The following is a 20,094-nucleotide window of genomic DNA, read 5'->3' on the forward strand; positions in this document are numbered from 1 at the left end:
CCTCTCGCTGATGCACATTTAGGCCTCTTTCTGTTGCAGCGAATCAGAGATACTTACATAAGGAGATGGGCAAAATGGAGATGGATTGTAGCTGTGGCCCAATGAAATGAAGCCACGGGCCATCCATCACCAGGAAAGCAAATGTGAGTGGATGAGGCATGCTGGGCCCCTTGATTTATGCGCAGAGTGCTGGTACCCAGTGCGCGTGTGCAAGCTGGTACACCAGCCAATCAGAGAACATTATATCAGCCAAGGCCCGACCAAGTGGGATGAACCTCTGAGTGGAAGGAGGCTGCCTTGTGGAGAGGAGGGGACTAGGTGGGTGACGAGTTTTGCCGGGGGGTGGGGTGGGGGGGGGTGGGGACGTTCCACAGTGGGACTCCGCGGGTGGTTAGGAGGCACCCTTGTTGTCCTCGTCGTCATTGTAGTGGGACAGTGGGGTCACAGAATATGAGGGTCCCGGGAAGCCTGTGAGGTGACTTCCGGAGCTTTCTTTTACTGTAAGAGGCGCCAGAGCTGAGAATGAGAAGCCAGGAATGAGAAAAACTCCCAGTTTGGGGTTGTTTTTCGTTGTTCTTTGGTTTTGTTTGGTTTTTGTGGTGGTGGTGGTGGTTTTTTTTTTTTTTTTTTTTTTTGTTGTTGCTGGGTCTTGTTGTTGTTTGTTTGTTTGTTTTGGTTGTTTTTTTTTGTTTGTTTGTTTGGTTCCTGACTGCACACCTGGATCCTCCTGTGACACTTCCATAAGCAGTATCTGAGCAGGATAGTTAGTCTGAAGCGGAAGGGGGAAACCCTGGGCACTTTGCACAAACACATGGGCAACGACAGGGCCCAAGCTGGGAATGGGTACCTGATTGGCAGGCCTCACACCTTTGGGAGTACCTGTAGGCAGCCTCAGGCATGCCTGCACAGTAGTGTTTCTGATAATCAGAGACCTACTCCAGAATGTGGGGCCTCTATCTGAGGGGCGGGGGAAATAGCCTCTCAGAGGAATGTATTGAAGTGTGGTCACCTGGGTGAGTGACAGGGAATTAGCAGAGTCAGTCTTGAGCCTCTGATGGTGAGAAAGCTCTGTCAGCCTGGTGTATCTGGCCTTTTGGGGAGCAAAGTGGGGTCTTGAGGCAGAAGGGACCAGGTTTAGCTGTGATGAGATGTTTGGAAGACTTTGCACCTGGTAGTAAAATAGACCAGTGAGACCAGTTGATGAAAATGGTTCCAGGAGCGTTGCAGGTTTGAAGAGAGTTGGCTGGGACAGTGACTTGGAGAAAAGGAAGTAGTGACTCTCCCCTGTCCTCCAGGGGTCCTCAGTGGCCACATCTGGGTCCTGCTTCTTTGCAGCCATGGGCCTTGCCTCCCTCAACACAAATGCCTGTGTTTTTGTATGTTTTTCTCAAAGTGTCAAGATTTGGTCAAGATCTAGAATATTGGTGGGCCATAGGAGGTATTCCTAAAATCTGTGTTGAATGTTGAAGGGGATGGGCCAGGACTGGTCCCCTTCACCAAAGGACAGCATCTCCATCCAAATCCCACAAGTACTATACTAGCTGAAACCACTTAACCCTGGGTATACACACCTTCCCAGCCAGTCAGAGAGATGTGCACTGGGAGGTGGTTCCTACATAGGTATGACCAACCACCCTCTGAAAAGGAGGAGGCTCCAGGGGTAGAAGAGAACCCTGGGTGGATGATTGGCTATTGGGGAACTCTGTTTAGGGGCTCTCCAGTTGATACAGGGTTCAGAAAAGAGCCTTAGCTCGTGTGGTAGGGCAGTGGGATCACAAAGAGGCAGGTCCAAACCAAACCGGTGGGACCATCCTAGGACCTTCACTTTCCAAAGGAGGCCTGGCAAGGCCACAGAGGGCAAGGCAAGGGAGCAGTCATGGGGCTGCATGGATTGGGAGGGCTAAATGGGACAGCAAGTGGGCTGTGAGACATGGCCTCCCTGACTGATGAGTAGGACCTTAGTGAGTTGGAATTCCCAACCAGACATCATTAGGTCCTTGTATTATCAGGGTGAGGGTATAGGGGTAGGAGAGCAGCAGAGGGTACTGATCTAGAGAGGTAGTGTGTCTGGGAGCTCCAAGTCCCGATACAGAAAAGGGGCATGTCAGGACATTGGTGGCATGCTCTTGTCCTCATTTTGCTCCAGCACAAGTGCCAGGATACTCAGCCACACCCATGGTGTCCTGTTCCCTGTTCCTATTTCCTTCTTCCAATTCTTCCCGGTATCTCTACTTCCAGGACTCCTATCTAACACAAGAAGATTCTAGCTATGTCAAGCAGAAAAAGGAAGGCCACTGACACTGCTGGCAGGCACTCAAGGATGGATCCAAATCTCTCCTCAGATGACAGCCAGAACCCAGGTGCAGTCGCAGCAGGTAAAAAAACAGAAGACAACAACAAAACCAAAACAACATCATGAAAAAACCCACAAACAAACAAACCAGAGGGGCTGGCAGAGGGCTGTGTCCACCCCCAGCAGACATCCTAAAATCCCTTGGCAGGTGGCACACTGAGTGGATGTGGTGGTGTGTGGACATTTCCTTCTTGGACTAGTGGGGGGAGGTTCAGATGCAATTAACTGGTACTCAAGCTTGTTTGTGGCTTTAGCTTTCCCCACCTGAAATTCCCACCACACAAGAATCCTGCAAGGCTCATAAGACAGTTCTCTGCAGGCAATATGCAGTGTGCCTCTCTGGGAACACATGGGTCACATGTGGAAGGACAGTGCATATGCCTCCAACATCTGGTCCAAGAATCACTCAAGCCTAATGAATTTTGTGTGTGTCTGTACTTCTGTGTGATATTAATATTCTCTCTCTCTCTCTCTGTCTCTCCCCATGCTTTTTGTGCCCACTGTCACTCACTCTCTGCCTGCACGTGCTTGTGTGTGCTTGCATGCATGCATGCGTAAGAATGGGAGTGTGTGTGCATGACTTCTTTTAAAAGTGAAAGTTACTGTAGGTGGCTATTGGCTCTAGAAACCCCACCGTGAGTCAGTTTTCAATGGGAGATGATGGGAGAAGCTCACTTTGTCTCAAAACATTTTTCATCTTTGTCTTTAAATACAGCTAACAGAGAAGTCCTTGATGCTGGTAGGGAGGACATTATTTCCTCAGGAACAGAGAGGCAACAGGCCAGGTGATCACCTTTTTTGTTTGTTTGTTTCTTTCTCTCTCTATTTCTCTCTATTTCTCTTTCTCTCTTTTTCTTTTTCTCTCTATTTCTCTTTCTTTTCTTCCTTCCTTCTCTCTCCCTCCCTCCATCCCTCCCTCCCTCTTTCTCTCTCTCTCTCTCTCTCTCTCTCTCTCTCTCTCTTTCTTTCTTTCTTTCTTTCTTTCTTTCTTTCTTTCCTTTTGCCCACTCATAAACAATGTTTAGAAAAGTCAGGCTGGAAAGGTGGCTCAGTGAAAGGGTGCTCTATGTATAAACATGAGAATCTGAGGTCATATTCAGCCCCAACAGAAAAGGCCACACGTGGCCACTTAACACCTTTGAAGCCCAGAACTGAGGGCTGAGGTGTGGCAGAGAGCTTCTTTCTGCATGCCAACCTACCAAAAATAAACTGAGAGATAAACAAACAAACAAACAAACAAATGCAGTGGTGGGTAAGGTGTGTGAATCACAGGAATGTCCTGGATGCATTGAGTTTAAAGGCCACAACACATTTGTCCTGCAGTCCATCAGACGTTCAGTGTGTTACAAAATGAAAATCTCATGCTACCAGCAAACTACAAGTTCTGTCACAGAACTTGTCTGACAGGAATAAGGTGGAAATTGGTAGAGGAGGACCCCCTCCACACATACACACATATACATTACTACCTCTGATGGCTGCACACTTATACACATGCATTTCTGTTGCATACAGAGAAATCGAGAAGAATCAGTGTCTGCTCTTGAACTGTGAACTGTATTGAGGCTGTGTGGGGCACACTCTACTTCCCTGCTCATGCAACAAAGTTGGCCTTTGGTATACATTGAATTAAAGAGTTTATGTGATTTCTTTGCAGGAAGGAAAAACAGGATTTGGTCCAAGAATTCGAAGGTATGTTCTAGGAGACAATTCGAATTTGAGAAAATTGTTTGAGCCAAAGAAGTGCAAGGCAAGGGAGTTGTCACTTGGCAGAGAAGAGAAGTGGGCTTACTGCCTAGTTCTCAAACACACAGTGTGGAAATAGTGTTTATTACTCACCAAGTCTCTTACTTCACCTTAATTGTCCATGTGAAGATCCTGGCACCTGCAGTGGGACGATCCGTGCCTACTCTCTGTGAGATATTTACAAATTGGATGAACGTATCGGTCTCCCAGTTTTTGATTCACACAAGTGATGCATCTGTTTTTGATACCACATTTTACTTCTCTCATTTGTATTCTAGTCCTGTTCTTCTATATTTGGTTGGGGGCGGCAATGCTTGAAGAGGGCCAATCCTGGTTAAATAGCTGCCCACAATTTACAATGCAAAGAGATAGCACAGGAAGTGGAAAGCTGAAGTCAGTGCTGTTAGCCTGTGGCTCTAGTATGATCAGTTGAGTCCTGCATTAAATTGCTGTCAGAGGTTAGTCACATGAACTGTTAAACAAACTTATCAACCCGAGAAACAGCTGGGAGGTCTGCAGGCTTTTCTGATGTTGAGTTGCATCTAGAAACTATCCTGAACCTCAGGATAGGGCTGTAGTCATGTGGAGGCCATTGCCTCATATTGTTCAGGGCTCTGGGTTCCATCCCCAATACCACAGAGTTTTCCATGAGTCAAGTTTTCCCTTTCAATTATTCAGGATGTAGCCGGGCGTGGTGGCCCAAGCCTTTAATCATAGCACTCAGGAGGGAGAGACAGATGGATTTCTGAGTTCAACACCAGCACGGTCTACAGAGTGAGTTCCAGGACAGCCAGGGCTACACAGAGAAACCCTGTCTCAACCCCCCCCCCCAAAATTTTAGGATGTCTACCTTATCAAATTTGTCAAATAGCCTCAAGTGCTACAATGGTTACTGTATTTTTCATCTCACTGTCCAGTGATCTCTGAGCCGTTGGAGATTGTTGTAAATGGACATTTGTACTTTGCATCAAGCAGCCCAACAGTTCCTCCTAGCATGTTCTAGGACTGGAACACTCTTAGTACATTGATTACATTCATACTTTATAAATGACATCTAGTAAAGAAATTACACAGTGACTTGATACCCTTTTTGTAAGTCTTGTTAAGGCCCCTCTGTTATGTTTTGTATGTAATATCTAGACACTGAAGTCCAACTGTCCAATTTCATGGTCAGGTCAGAGCCACTGAAATTCTTAACGGAAAGAAAGGAGGCAAATAACCATTGCATTGTCAGATCATCTCCACCTATTGATAGCAAGTGTCTTTCCAGTACCCTTGAGGGACCTTCACAGTAATGCCTACAAGATTATGTCCCCTTACAGAGCCACCTAACAAAGTTCTTCAGGAAAACAGAGAAAGATTCTCAAGGATCATGACCTCATCTTTCAGTGCCATGGAGGTCAAAATTAAGGATGTTCTGAAAACCCACTGTGAAGAGAGGTAGGGTTGTTGCTTCTTGTCACTTTGATCCCAGAGCTGTTGACAGTTGGTTTGTGAGCACAATGAAGGGGGAATAGCCAGTGGCCCCACTGGCTAGAAGCTTTGTTGGCAAGTGAACTTGCCTTGATTTTTCTGTAGGACAGACTTTGTTTTGTCTTATACCCTCCCGTTGTACTGAAGTCAGTCAACTGCGTTTCCTAAGGATGAACTAAGATGTTTTGACACAGGGCAGTTGAATCAGTGTAACAGTAAGTAAGGTGTGCGCATTGTGTGAAAGTTCTGGGTACATTGAGCTTGAAATCCTCAAATCATCCATCCTGGAGTCCTTCATCTCTTCAGTGTGAAATGAAATGAAAATCTCTAGCCTCCAATGTTGTACAGGTTTCCGGAGGAGCCCAGTTCACCATACAGGTATGCTGAAATCCTCACAGGTACAGTGATGAAGAGTGGGTAGGCGTCCACAGAATTCTCTGATGGTTGTGGGTGTGCATCCTCATTGGACCTATCTTTATAATGGGAAAATTAAGCAGGGGTTGTGCTCGTCAGAGAGACTAATACTTGTGGAATGCTACTAAGACAATCCTGAGTTTTCTAGCACTAAGAGCTGTGAAGTGACTCCTGTCTCGGCCAAGGAGGAACACATGCTATTAGCCTGGTAGGAACTAATCCACCTCATTTTCCATTTCCCTGTCAGAATATTTTAGATCTCCTTTCCCAGTCTTGCATTTAGTGAAGGAAAGTCAGTCGTGCTGTGTTTGAATGGGCTTTCTTCATGTCGAGAAGGAATATCACAGTGTTCACGTTGTCTTTTACAGGCAGAAACTTTGTCAGGACTATTCTCTTCAGTTTACAAATTTGAATAGGAAGTTAACTTCGGATGCATACAAACTCAAGAAACATGCCGAAACACTCTCTGTGAGTATCAGGCTTAGATTTAAAGGAATCCATTTCCTCAGCATCAGAGGTAGCAACACAGGCTTCCTGCAGCAGGTCTGGAGGGAAGGGACAGGACATGAGCTCTGGGAGACAAGGAGGGTGGTTGATGTGGAGGGGAGAGACTGGTCATCCTCCCTGACTTGGTTTTTTATCCCCCTTCTGTGGGAAGATGACAAGGGTAATGATGGGTTAGGAGTCTGCATGGTACAGGCCTGGGGGGATGAGCAGGTACTGTCTGCAGAGTGCAGGAGGAGGTATGGGATTGTATCCTGAGGGGGGACCCTTCAGGATCGACACAGTGCAGATGCCAAAGAGTAGGAGGGCCCCACGTAGCCTTCTGACACAGTGATCAGGGATGCGGAGTGAGAGCAGTTCATGGGGCTGTGGAGAAGCAGGTGGAGACTTAGCTGCCAGTGTGGTTGGAGTTCAGACCGGCCCTGTCCCAGAGGAGAAGAGGGAAAGGTTCCCATGCAGTGATGGGTGGACCTGAGATGGTGACTGAGTCAACTTTAGCCTGGAGATGAGAATGGGCTTTGGGGGACTGGTAACTGGACTCAGTGCTGTCTCTGGGGGCTCTTTCTTCCTGGTGGAGGATGGAGCTGCTCCCTGGGGATTCTGACTTCCAAAGGTGGGGAAGCAGAAGGGGAACTACTGAGGGGTATGGAGATACTGTCCAGCCCAGCTCAGGTCAGGAGCGTGGACTCTGGAATCCCACCAAGTGGATCACAGTCACCGTCTTTCTTTTGCTAGTTATGCTAACTCAGAAAAATAATTTACATCTGTGCCTTAGTTTCTTGGGAGTGGAAGGAGAGAAGAAGTCCATACGTATCTGAAAGAATATTGTCAAAGATTTGTTTTAGATGTGTATCCTTATATTGGTACAGGGCAGTATCTGAAGTCAGTCTTAAAGAATATAACCCTGTTAGTGTGGCACTGTGTGCTCTACTCTTACTGGAAAGGCCAAAGTGGAGTGGGTCCCTATGTGGAGGAGTGACAAATGATGGGGATAACTCAAGGTAGGTTCTAAAAATACAGAGAGTCCAGCAGATTTGAAGGCCTCTAGTAGGTAGGTTTTCAAGACTACAGGAACTACTAGCAGTGTTTTGAGTACTGTTAAATAGGAACCCTCCCCATTCAATGAGTGAGCTTCACATAATGAAGGTTATTTTTCTACTATTAGGTTACTCCTGTAAATGTGGTCACTGTTTTAATTGAAAACAATTGTAAATGTTTTTCACTCCATCTCTTTTGCATAAATAAAATAAAAAATTGCCTTTTATGAGTTTCCTGTCCCCCCCCCCTCACTTGTTCTTACATCTTACACTGCCTTTGTTTGTAGAATATGTTTATGGAGCAACAGAAGTTTATTCATGAAAGTCTCACTCTTCAGAAGAACAGAATGAAGGAATTTAAATCACTGTGTGAAAAATACTTGGAGGTGTGTTGAACAACCTCTACAGGGGACACTGAATATCCTGGTATTCTTTCTGTGCTTTGGATAACAGCTTATGAAAGTTACCTGCAAACACCTCCCACCATTTCCTCATGCTCCATGTAATCCTAAGTACAAAGTCAGTTTAATTTTAGCATTCACTCATGGTTAGGAGAATCATTCAAAGCAGGACTTGCTGCCTTGGTCATTTCATCTGGAGCTGTTCATATTGTACAGGGCACTAATGCTCTTCAGCTCATCCCATCTTGACTCACAGTACATTTTTTCATTGGGTAAGTATGTGTACACATGCACACATGCGTACTTGTCTGTGCATGGGTGTGTAGATGTCGGAAGACAACTCTTACAGACACACTTCATCATATCCTTTTTTTCTTACCTCTAGCTTTTTGTTTGTTTGGTTTTAATTTTGACACAGAGTCTCACTGTGTAGCTCTGGCTGTCCTGAACTCACTATGTCGACCATTCTGGACTCAAACTCACAGAGATCTACCTGCCTGCCTCTGCTTCCTGAGTGCTGGGATTACAGGTGTGCACCACTGTGCGGGACTCCCATGATACCCTTTTGAAACAGGATGACTCCCTGGACCTGGAACTATGGCTAGGCTGGCTGGCTGCTCAGCAGTTCCTTTGCTGCCACAGGTCGATGTGTCACCATGCCTGACTTTTAGTATTTATGCTGAAGGGCTTACGTTGGCCTTTTATGCTTATGGAGCAAGCTCCTCCACTACTGCTGCATTCTTACCCCCCAAGAATTACTTTTACACACTGCAGCTGTCGTCCTAGACCCTCTCGTTCCATCTTTAAGCAGACTAGTTACAAGAATATTTGCACTTACTTCCCTTGCTCAGTCCATTTACATTTCCTATCATTGTAGGACTGAAACATGGCTTCATATGGCCAATTAGAACCATAAGACAGCTGCCAGGTATAGCCCTCAGTAAGAAAGTAAGTGGAAGACAGAGAGATTGTGAATTGAGAGTTGTCCTCCATAATAGTGTCTGTAAGTTCTTGCTAGGCATGTTGATTGTCCTATGCTGTCTTCAGGTTTGTAGCTCTCTACAAGACAATTAAATACTGGACGCTCTACTTTTGTTTCAGACTCAATGTGAATTGGCTTGTTCAAGTTGCAGTTAAAATTTTGTTCATCCAGAGTAATTCAGATGACCCAAAACAACCAAGTTGACAGAATTCATCCTTGCTTTCTTAATGCCTGTCTCCTACAAAAAAACCCTACCCCCGCACACACACACACACACACACACACACACACACACACACACACACACACACGGGGCAGGGGTTAGGGGCCAGTGTGTGTTCCTGATGAAAGATCATTCTTTAAGTACTCAGTAGCCTAGAAACTTGCTCAGCCATTCCAATGTTAAGATCTCTGTGTTGTTCCAGTTTCTGTGGTCACTGAACAAGATTATGGAAGAGGTCCTGCCAAGTTTTATAATGACTCCACAGTGTTTAGCAAGACTGTAGATGTAGTGTGTGCTGTTTCACTCAGTGCCAAAGGGAATGTGGAGGTGGAAACCTTGAGTTTTAAGTTCCTGGTGCACAGTGGTCATAGTACGGGACAAGCTATTCCATCTTGCTAAGAAGTGGGCGAGTGGCAATGAATGGGCTCATGCTTCATGCTCTGTTTGCATTTGGCTTCATGGGCTTTCATTTGTGCTGTGCATGGAGAGTTATCCCAGACTCTCAGACATGGTAGGCAAGCACCCTTCCCCTGGGCCACCCCTATAGCTGATCCCTCACAATTTGACCATTCAGCAGTGGGTTGAGAAGTGGCAAAGTCGGTGTCACTTTGGTGGATGTTTTGATCTTCTTCTTGTACAGGGTGCGTGCTCGCTGCTTTTGGAGTAATTTTTGGAGTAATTAAACCATGTTTTTTTTACCACACTTGCTCCCTTTGAAATGTTGATGTTCCCATTTGAAAGACAAGATGACCAGGGCTGATTTCCTCACATGTTTTTTGCTTCAGAAACTGGAGGTACTGAGGGATTCTCGGGGAAATTCCATCGCTGAAGAGCTGAGACGTCTCATAGCCACCTTGGAAATCAAACTTCTGATGCTGCATGTAAGTACCTAGCCTTTCCCATAGAAAATGGGGATAAGGCCAACCTTGAGTGCTATTTATTTTATGCCCATTTAATATTTTCATTACTTAACAGAACCAGCAAAAGACTGCTGCTCCTCCACAGTCTCTCCTGGATGTGTTATTCTCATAAAACTTTGGAGCACAAAAGCCGATATGAGGGGAGCAGTATAATCATCTGGGTGAAGCTGCTAGTGCTGATGATTGCAGCTTCGGTGCCTGGATCTTCTCCTGTCTTCCTCCTGTTCCTGAAGATGCCCCGTTCTGTTAAATCCAAATAAACCCTGGGATTTGTGTGACAGCAGTGCAAATATGTCTGTAGGGAACTCCAGCCCTCGGGTAGAGATGGCAGGCTTTCCTTGGTAGCATCGCAATTACTGGTTAGCACACATTGGTGTTGATACAGTAGATTATCATACCTGAACATCATCTCCCCAAATTGGAAGGCACACAAGTGGGCTATTGTTGTCGTGTCCAGATAAATAATTAGAGAAGATACAGGCTTTCTTTGACATTCTGCTCTGAAATGTGTTCAGTGATGGAGCCTATGAAACTGACCTTCAGCCTCCAAAGGCAGTGTGCTCTTAATAGTTAAAGTAGTAGAATTCATCAAACCTCCCGAGTAAGAAAGATGTGAGTAACGTGGCTTGAATCAGTGGAAATGCCATTTGCAGACAACATTTACAAGGTCTTTCAATTAAATGAATCTGTCACACTAAGAGGTGATTCTGAACATGAATACAGCTTAATTCACCATGGTTTATTAATCCCTCACTTGTATGGATAGGAGTAACTTAGAATGTTTTGTTTGTGGAATTTATCGCACATGTAGTATGGGATCATCAGGGATATTATATATGAGGTCTCGTGTACAGTTAAAGCTCGCGTCCTGTGATTTCCTGTATGGATACCCTGGGAAATCCTTACTTGGGAACGTTTGATTTAATAAACATGAAATAGTTTCAGACTTGTTGGCATGAGTCATTTAATTGCATTCTCTTTCTGACATCCCTGACGTTTCACCCCTTCTCAGACAGACATGGCCCCATGCCATGTGGAGGTGTGCTGTCACCTGTGTTCCTGCATGGGGCCAGTGTAGTCCAGGCCACTTGTCTCATTGTGTCCCGTTGTGTAGAAGCATTGAAAACAGGCTGTGTTCAGCCTCCCCCATTTTCTCCAAGTTGAATTGCATTCCTCCAGACTGAATGAGGGCTTCCCTGCTGGGATCATTTTACTGTCTAAAGTTTGCATTATCTAGAAGAACTTCCCCCTTTGTGCAAACTACCTGTAACCCTGTGGGCCTTTAGTATTATTTCTTTAATAATCATTAATCATAATAAAATGTTGTATTATTAGCAGCTTTGAATGTCTCCTACTTGAAATATTCTGCCTATCTTTACCATATATGGATACTGTCCATAGTGTTTCTCCAGTGTTGAATTCTATTTTATTTCTCTGTCTCTCTGTCTCTGTCTCTGTGTGTGTGTGTGTGTGTGTGTGTGTGTGTGTGTGTGTGTGTGTGTATAAATGTTCGTTTATGTGAGTTTTGATTTTACCTGATTACTGGGATTTGTGACAGCTAACCAGGGGGTGATGGCTGGGAATAGGAGCAGAATCCACAGCAAGAGATGTTGGGTGGTCGATGCAGGGGGACCATGGAGACCTTGGGGGCAGGGAAACGGTGTTACTAGAACACAACCAGCGCTAGTGTGGGTTGCTTTCACGCAACAGAACAACAACAACAACAACAACAACAACTAAGACTTCTCACCTCCCTGAGCACAGGACTTGGCTCTAACATTAAATTTCTTGGTGATCTTTTTCTCCTCAAACTGTACATTTTATGTCTCTTTTAGTCCCGCTTGTTCCCTTTCCTTGTAGATCTGTATACCAGTGATTATTAATGACATATCACAGTCAATACTAGGTTACCTTGAAATCTCCTCTGGCAAGAATGTTAGTCTAAAACCCCTCAATTTATCCTCTGGTACTTTTTTTTTGACAAGGGCAGAAAGCTGTGACACTCTTTGCCAACATATCAAGAATGGTCTCCACAGCATATGCTATTGTTCCTCTCTGAACCTCTTAAACTGATCCTGCATAGTCTATATTGCACTAAGCACTGCTGTATTCTGTGCTCCTACTAGGATAGCCTATTAAGCCTCACAAACTCATCCCCAAGCTATACCTGACTAAGACTATTCCTTTTACTTCCCTTGCTTCCAATGCTTCAGAATCAAAACACAGAGAGAACTAGCAGAGTTGAACATCCCTGTAAACTACTATTCTTTATTCTAAGCCACAATAAAAGCTCTCAGACTCTGATAAAAAAAATCCAAGAATCAGGTCAGTCATAGGTGTTGCAGGAGAGAGAGATGAGAGAGAGAGAGGGACAGAGAGAGAGGGAGGGAGGGAGAGAGAGAGAGAGAGAGAGAGAGAGAGAGAGAGAGAGAGGAGTTCATTAAGAGGACAAGCCTTCATTTTCTAAAGGGACAGAGGGGTTCAGTCTTCTTGAAAAGACTGACACCCAGCTAGCTCACTCTAGTCACTTTTTTCAAATATCATACAATGTTAATTGGGGCTAGGAATAGTTCTAGCTGCCAAAGTTTTCTTGCCCTTGCTGTCCATGAGAGCAGACAACAACACAATCTCAATACCCCTTGGCCATGGCAAGCCATAATCAAAAGTAAGAACTCCAGGTTTGCCAGGAGTGTTTTAGGAACAAGGTTAGTGCATTGCAAGATCTCAAGTAGCACCAAGTGCATATTCTCTATAAGGCAACACTTCATCGAGGTTCAAAAAGTCTCAAAATGATTTCTCAGCCTCTACTAATGGATCCAAACTTTTGCTGAAACATTGTACTCAAAACCAGGCACAAAGGCTTTAGGAACCATTTTCATTCAAAGCCAGACATAAAGGCTTACTATACATTATCACTACAAGACTCCTTAGTGATAAGTTATTTCTTTGCCAGTAAAATGAGTCCATTTAAGCCAGATTAGTGTACACATAAAGGCAGGTTTATTGGCAACCTGCTTGTGCTCACTGGTCTGAAGAAAAGAAGCCAGGAAAGTCACCATGAGGAGGGAGACAGATGAGAGGGGGAAGAGAGAGAGAGAGAGAGAGCATGCACACAGAGGGAGAGAAGAGAGAAGGGAAGAGAGACAAAAATGTCTGGCTTATATAGGAAAGTGCCTCTGGGGTAGGGGAATCGCAGCCCCTGGTCTAAAACATTCAGGGTAGAGAGCAGGGTATACCAGGTACGGACTGAGGGATGCTGCGAGAACTTGGAGGCCAGGTCCACTTTAGTATGCTAAATATGCACCTCAGCTGTTTGTCCAGGGTCTGAAACCCAACACTTAGCAGCAGGCAAACTCCAAAATAGGAGAAAGCTAGATCTCTAGACATCAGAAAAAGGGAATTTCAACTTTATTTGGAAAGGTAAATGTTGTTTCTGTGACAATCAGTACATTCTGGTCAAACACACAGCAAAGAAACTATTTGACTATGCCTCAAGAATTAGACAGCAGACATTATTAGAGTCAAGACAGATGGGTTTCAAGGTCCTTATAAGATCTCCTTGATCATATCTATTGTCACACCATTAACTATTTTGAGTCTTGCATCTTAGACCCTTTTCTAATCTGCCTCTAATTCAATTCAACCAGAACAATGTCCAGCATGCTCCACAGACTCGTGTGGATCACCTATTTTATGAATACAAAATACCAGCTCATGACTCAAGAATCAGCAACTGACCAATTTTCAGGAGATGAAGTGGGAAGAAGGCTTGAAAATGCTCCAATTCGGGAGGAAGCAGCAAAAAAAGAAAAGCCAGGTCACAGATGCTGCTGTTGCAGGGTGTGTTAGCTAAACCCCTCTGCAGCTTTTTTCTCCTACCAGGTATTGAAGATAAGCTCTCAGATAAGGTACGGCAACAAGATCAGCTTCCTGCCACCCAGTTTCAAGGTAATCAGATTAATGGCCATATATCCTATGTAATACCTTTGCTAAGCTCCTAGCATGTAACAGCCCCAAAACACATGCTCCTTCTAGTAAGGCCTTGTGCCTAGTCAGACACCATCCCTTTTAAAGTCTATAAAGGTAAGGACTTTCCTTTGTTCTAAAGGTTTTGTTGGATGGATATCCTATCCCAGCTTCTTCTGCTGTTGGTGGCCTATGTTGTTAATGGATATTTCGGCCTATGTTGTTAATTGATATTTCACCTAAACAAACAAGAAAAAAATAATAAATTACAGCATATGATGTTGAAAATGTAGGAAAGGAGGACCATATATACACTACTGTTCACCATTTAACCACTATGAAAGTTGGTAAGGAGGTTTTTAAAAAACGTACAAGTATCTCTGTCACAGGACCTAGCAATATGATACTTTATCTATATTCTGAATGATGTGGTTGATTGAAGAAAGAGGGTCACTTTAGGATGTAATTAAGCACCAGCGAGGAACAGTCTCAATGAACTGAACCTCAAACAGCCTCACAAAAGTATATTTATTGATTGTTGCCACGGGCCACCCCAGTCGGGTGTGTAGGGGGGTGTCTCTGGAATGAGGATCCTCGAAGCTAGGTGGGTAAGGATTTGGCGGTGACAAACAGAAACAAACACAGAGGCAATTTGAATCTGAGTTTATTTTGCAGCTCTCAAGCAGGGGTTTTTATACATAAAGGAAACAAATATTACAACTCTTAGAAGATGTGTTCAGTGAAACAGTCACAAATACCATCATTATCATTTGGCACAGTAGCACACAAAAGTCAAGCAAACATTACAACTCTGAGAAGATGTATTCAGTGAATCACAAACAGAACAGGTAACATCATTCATTATTAATAGGAATCATCCAAGCGTTACAACTCTAAAAGGATGTATTCAGTGGGGCAGTGTCTTAGTCAGAATTTCTATTCCTGCACAAACATCATGACCAAGAAGCAGTTTGGGGAGGAAAGGGTTTATTCGGCTTACACTTCCATACTGCTGTTCATCACCAGGGAAGTCAGGACTGGAACTCAAGCAGGGCAGGGAGCAGGAGCTGATGCAGAGGCCATGGAGGGATGTTCTTTACTGGCTTGCTTCCCCTGGCTTGCTCAGCCTGCTCTCTTATAGAACAAAGACTACCAGCCCAGAGATGGCACCACCTACAAGGAGCCTTTCCCCCTTGATCACTAATTGAGAAAATGGCTTACAGTTGGATCTCATGGAAGCATTTCCTCAACTGAAGCTCCTTTCTCTGTGATAACTCCAGCTGTGTCAAATTGACACAAAACTAGCCAGTACAGGCAGTCATCCAAGGCTAGTGGCATATTTCTGAGAGCAGGTTAGTAAATCTTTATGGTCAATTGTTGTTTAACATCTAATGCCTGACTTTTTAAAATAAATCTTCAACGCATAAATGTAAACTATTTTAATTCCTTCTAATTAAGGCTTTCTTTACCATATACCAAAGCCCACTTCCGATGACACACGTGTAGTCATATGAAATTTTATTGTTGGGAGAGTTTTTATCTAGCATAATACTATTATATAATTTTGTAAATGATTTATAAAGTAAAGCGTTGGTTTCCCCAGAGACAAGGTCATGTTAGTGACCCCATCTCAAGGGATGGTTTCTTACCCATTATTCTTGCTAAAGATCGTGGCCTAGGCTACCAGGAACATGTTGTAAAGAAGAAAAGGAATAAGAGAAAATAAAACAGATAGATTGCCATGAAAACTACGGCTCAATATTTTGCTCTGGCCAAGAGCTCCACAACCGGCTCCAGGAGGCCTCCTTCTTTTGTAATTCTCTCCTCAGTCTGTGGAACTTGTCACGCAGATTCTACTGGGGTTGGTGTGGCAGATTGTTACACAAAAGTTGTTTGGGGGCAGAGATAGAACAAGTTCTTCATACCAAAGCCCCTAATCTAAGCTACATGTTTCCCGAAGGAAAACATTACAGCCCAGCAACATTAGTCCTTATTGTGCACTGTTTGCAGTACCCAATAATGCAAGACATCCCAAATGTGCTAGGCCAGTCTTGTGACCAAAGTCATGCAAACTCTGTAAAGCCCCTTCAGAAAAACACCTCTATAGATAACAGAAAATAATCACTGTTTTCTAAAATGATTTCTTCACGGTCAAAGTACTTCTAGAAAGTAACTATCCATTCCAATGTTTATCCTAGACACAGTGAAAAACTATTTCATTCTAATGTTTACCCTAGATGTAATGATTCTACTAGAGTTCCACTATGACACCTGAATATACATCTAAGGACTCTAAGTCCTACCACCACAGAAATACTTGCACATAAATCTTTATTGCTACATTAATGATATTAGCCACAAGCTGGAACCAGCATAGATATCAACCAACAGTTTAATGGATAGAAATGTGTAAAAACACAATGGGATTTTAGTTATCCAGAAGGAAAATAAAGTAACATTTCCAGAAAAGTCGATAGAACTGGAAGTCATTCCTTACACAAAGTAAACCAGATTCAAAAGCCCCATTTACCATATGTAGAACTCATTTGCATTTGCATATATGTGTTTCTGTGCCTGTGTGTGTGCACACATGTACATGTGTGTAGGTCATTAAACTAGAAGGGGTGCATTTGAGGTAAAAGGAAAGTGTTAGGGGGAAAATAGGGGAAAGTAAGAGGTAATAGAATACATGGGAAAGACAATAAGAGACTCTTAGGGAAAAGGGAGGGAACAGCTTGAAGGAGATCAGGGTTTGATGAGGAGCAGCAAGGAAGGAGAGACGAATAAGAACAAAGAATTTTGAAAATACCTCAATGAAACTAATTACTTAATATACTTAATATAGTACGTCTTAGTCAATGTTCTATTGTTGTAAAGAGACAGACACCAAGACCATAGCAACTCTTATAAGATAAAACATTTAATGGGGGAGGTGTTGCTCATGGTTTGAAAGGCTTAGTCCATTATCAGCCTGGTGGGAGGCATGGCATCATGCAGGCAGACACTGAGCTGGGGAGGTAAGCTGAGAGTTCTGCATCTGGATCTGCAGGCATCAGAAGTAAATGCTACACAAGGCCTGTGTCGAGCTTCTGTGACCCTCAAAGCACACCCCAAGTGACACACTTTCTGTTCAAAGTAAACCTGAATGAATCTGGTTTGCTTGATCTAACAACAAAGCCATGTCTACTCCACCAAGGCCACACCTCCTTATCCTTTCAAATAGTGCCACTACCTAGGGACCAAATATTCAAATCTATGAGCATATGGAGGCCATTCTCATTCAAACCACTAGAGTATCTTGTTTTCTTTCTCAAGAAGCCATCACACTATACCCATAAACCTTCAGAATTTAATCTCTGTCTTTTCTGAAATGCACAAAGACAAACACAGGATAGCACGTGGGAAAAAAAATCTAGAAGTTGACTAAATGATACCAGTGACTCTAGGGTATTATAAGTTACATACTATTTCATATTATCAGGGAATTGTAAAAAACAGGAGGACTTTTAAAAAATAAACTAAACATGGGATGGGGACTTGGGCAAAGTGCTTGCTTCACAAACATGAAGATGAGCCCAGATACCCAAAACTCATGCAAAGCTGAGTATGGTTGCATGCACCTGCAATTGTATCACTCCTGTTGTAAGATGTAAGATGGAGAAAAGAGCTTCCCCAGAAGCTCATGGGCCATCTATTCTAACATATGCAGAAGTGAACAAGAAAGAGATGCTCTTAAATAAGATGGAAGGCAAAGTTGTGTTCTGACCACATGTGGTCCACCGTTCATATATGTTCTCCCACATGGCGCACACACAGTATATACACAGAGACATGCATACATATATATCATACACCCAAAATTGTCTCCGCAAACTAAATGTACTAATGATGTGGAAGTAATGAGGTTGGAAAACTGAATTTCCACATGGGAAGGAAAAAACAGGAATTGGGTCTCTACAAGACATCAGGAACACAGGTGTAGATTAGCAAAGAATTGAAAATTAAAAAAACAAACAAACAAGAGCTGAACACATTAATTACAAAACATAATTTAATGGCTTTATTACTTATTGAGAGACACACAACTTCATTTTGTAAATATTGTTTAATTTTAAGCATTTTCCAAGTAACCTGTTGATATGAAGGATCCATACGAACTCAGAACCAGATTATAAATCTTATCAAATTGGAGAGAGAGAGAGGGGGGGGGTAAAATATGGAGTATGTAAAATAACAAATCAAAAAGTGCTGTTAAAATAGTGGGAGTGGGTAATTAGAAGCTATGTTTAGGGGTGCTGACTTTTAAGCAATCTGTAGGCTGCCATTTTGTCCTAATAACAGTGTCCTTTGAGTTACAGAAGCTTTTCAGAGTTACTATAGGAAAATACCCTCTCTGTTAGATAATTGTATAAGATATGTATCCTTTCAATAACCCTGAGAATTAAATCCTATTTTCTTAATGTTGCAGAAAAAAGAACAGACTTATAAGAGTTTTGCATGTGCAATCATACAGACTAGAATGTAGGAAAACTTGGATTGGGACTCAAATATAAAATACCTCTTCAAACACAATGATGTTGAAATACATACACTTGGGAAGCTTTGGCTTCCTCTAATTCTATATTCCTGTAACTTAAATTGATCAATATGACCTGAAAAGAGCTAATAATTGTGGCCAGAAAAAAAATCTCTTCCTATAGACTAATGGACTAATTGCTAATTTCAAGATTTCTAACTATGACGGAGGGTATTAATTAATATGAATCAGAAACGTATCAAGTAGATATAGCTAATTATTATTTTCATTTGGACATGCCTTCACATGGTGAAGAATATTAATTTTTCCACTTCAGAAATGCTGGTGATTAAATAGCATAGTATAGTCAGAGCTACTTTGGTACCTAGGGAAAATATATATAATATATAGAGAGAAAACAAAAAAAATTATATAAGAATAGAAAACAAACAAACAGAAGAAAAAGAGCAGAAGAGAGGCACAAGAATCAGAGACCTACATGTTCCCACATTCAGGAATCCTATAAATACACTAAACTGGAAGCCATAATACACACACAGAAGACCTGGTGCAGCCCCTTGTGGCCCCTGTGCATGCTGCCTCCATCTTTGCAAGTTCATATGAGCTTCCATCACACTGATTTGGAGGGCCTTCTTTTATTGGTGTCCTTCATCCTGAGCCTCTGGCTTTTAAAGTTTTTCTGCCCCCTCTTCCACAAAATTCCCAAATCCCTGAGGGGAGGGAGTTGATGGAGACATTCCATTTAACTGAGAGTTCCAGGGGCTCTCAATCTCTGCATATTGTCTGGCTGGGGATGGGGGTGGGGTGGGGTGGTTCTCTGTATTTGTCCCCATCTGCTACAGGAGGAAGCTTCTCTGATGATGGCTGAGCAAGGCACTAATCTATGAGTAAGGCCTTTATTGGTGTGTTTTTGGTTTGTGTGTGTGTGTGTGTGTTATTTTTGTTTGTTTATTTTTAGAACAGTAGCATTGAGTTTTACCCTAGGTCTCTGGGCTATCTAGTCTCAAGTCTTTGGTCACCCAAGCAGTGTCAGGTATGGGTTCCATCTTGTGGAGTGGGCCTTAAGTCAAATCATATACTAGTTGGTCAGTCCCACAGGCTTTGTGCCACCATTGCCCTAGTGTATCTTGTAGGCAGGACCCACTGTAGATCAAAGGGTTTGTGGCTGGGTTGATATTTATATTTCTTTTAGTAGTGTGCAGGGGTGGCGTTTACATTTCTCCTTTGGTAGTGTGCAAGTACCTTTCTGTACTGAAGACACTAGAACGTAGGAATGATGAAGACACCAGGTAGGCACCAACTCGGCTTCTCCATGTTCAGTGAGTTGTGTAGGTATTGCCTCCAGCAGAGGAGTCTTGCCATCAGTTTGTGGAAAGCAAACTATATAGTCTTGGCAGTATCTTGGGTTTTTTTTTAGGGATTTCTGTGGGACTCCTTTGTCCAACAACTCACTTAGATGTGACATAATTTTGGGATTGGAACCTTCATTTGGAGACAAGAGGTGTTCAGTTGGGGCTCTGTCTCAAACATTATTTCAT

At 43.2% G+C, this 20,094-nt stretch overlaps 1 protein-coding gene across 3 annotated transcripts; it reads left to right on the plus strand.

Moving 5' to 3' along the window:
• The first annotated feature begins 218 nt into the window (after positions 1-218).
• On the plus strand, positions 219-10,999 carry Xlr3b (X-linked lymphocyte-regulated 3B). Of its 3 annotated transcripts, none has more exons than XM_006528202.3 (9): positions 219-318; positions 2,239-2,360; positions 3,069-3,138; positions 4,011-4,045; positions 5,422-5,539; positions 6,355-6,454; positions 7,815-7,913; positions 9,919-10,014; positions 10,109-10,999. In XM_006528202.3, exons 2-9 carry the CDS (start codon positions 2,270-2,272, stop codon positions 10,163-10,165), a joined length of 666 nt encoding a protein of 221 aa, XP_006528265.1. In that variant the 5' UTR covers positions 219-318; positions 2,239-2,269; the 3' UTR covers positions 10,166-10,999. The 3 variants fall into 3 exon arrangements, with proteins under 3 accessions (XP_006528265.1, NP_001075112.1, XP_006528264.1); NM_001081643.1 differs by having other exon boundaries at positions 248-318; positions 2,239-2,375; XM_006528201.3 differs by lacking the exon at positions 219-318 and adding an exon at positions 355-500 and having other exon boundaries at positions 2,239-2,375.
• Positions 11,000-20,094: the final 9,095 nt, after the last annotated feature.

The sequence above is a fragment of the Mus musculus genome, chromosome X, assembly GCF_000001635.26.
Source record: "Mus musculus strain C57BL/6J chromosome X, GRCm38.p6 C57BL/6J".
Taxonomy (NCBI): domain Eukaryota; kingdom Metazoa; phylum Chordata; class Mammalia; order Rodentia; family Muridae; genus Mus; species Mus musculus.

Excerpts from the sequence above, each read along its gene's own strand:
- Xlr3b (NM_001081643.1), top strand. The coding sequence starts at position 2,270 with ATGTCAAGCAGAAAAAGGAAGGCCACTGACACTGCTGGCAGGCACTCA. Across the intron at positions 2,376-3,068 it reads CCCAGGTGCAGTCGCAGCAG|CTAACAGAGAAGTCCTTGAT; the intron begins GTAAAAAAACAG and ends CTTTAAATACAG. Across the intron at positions 7,914-9,918 it reads TGTGTGAAAAATACTTGGAG|AAACTGGAGGTACTGAGGGA; the intron begins GTGTGTTGAACA and ends TTTTTGCTTCAG.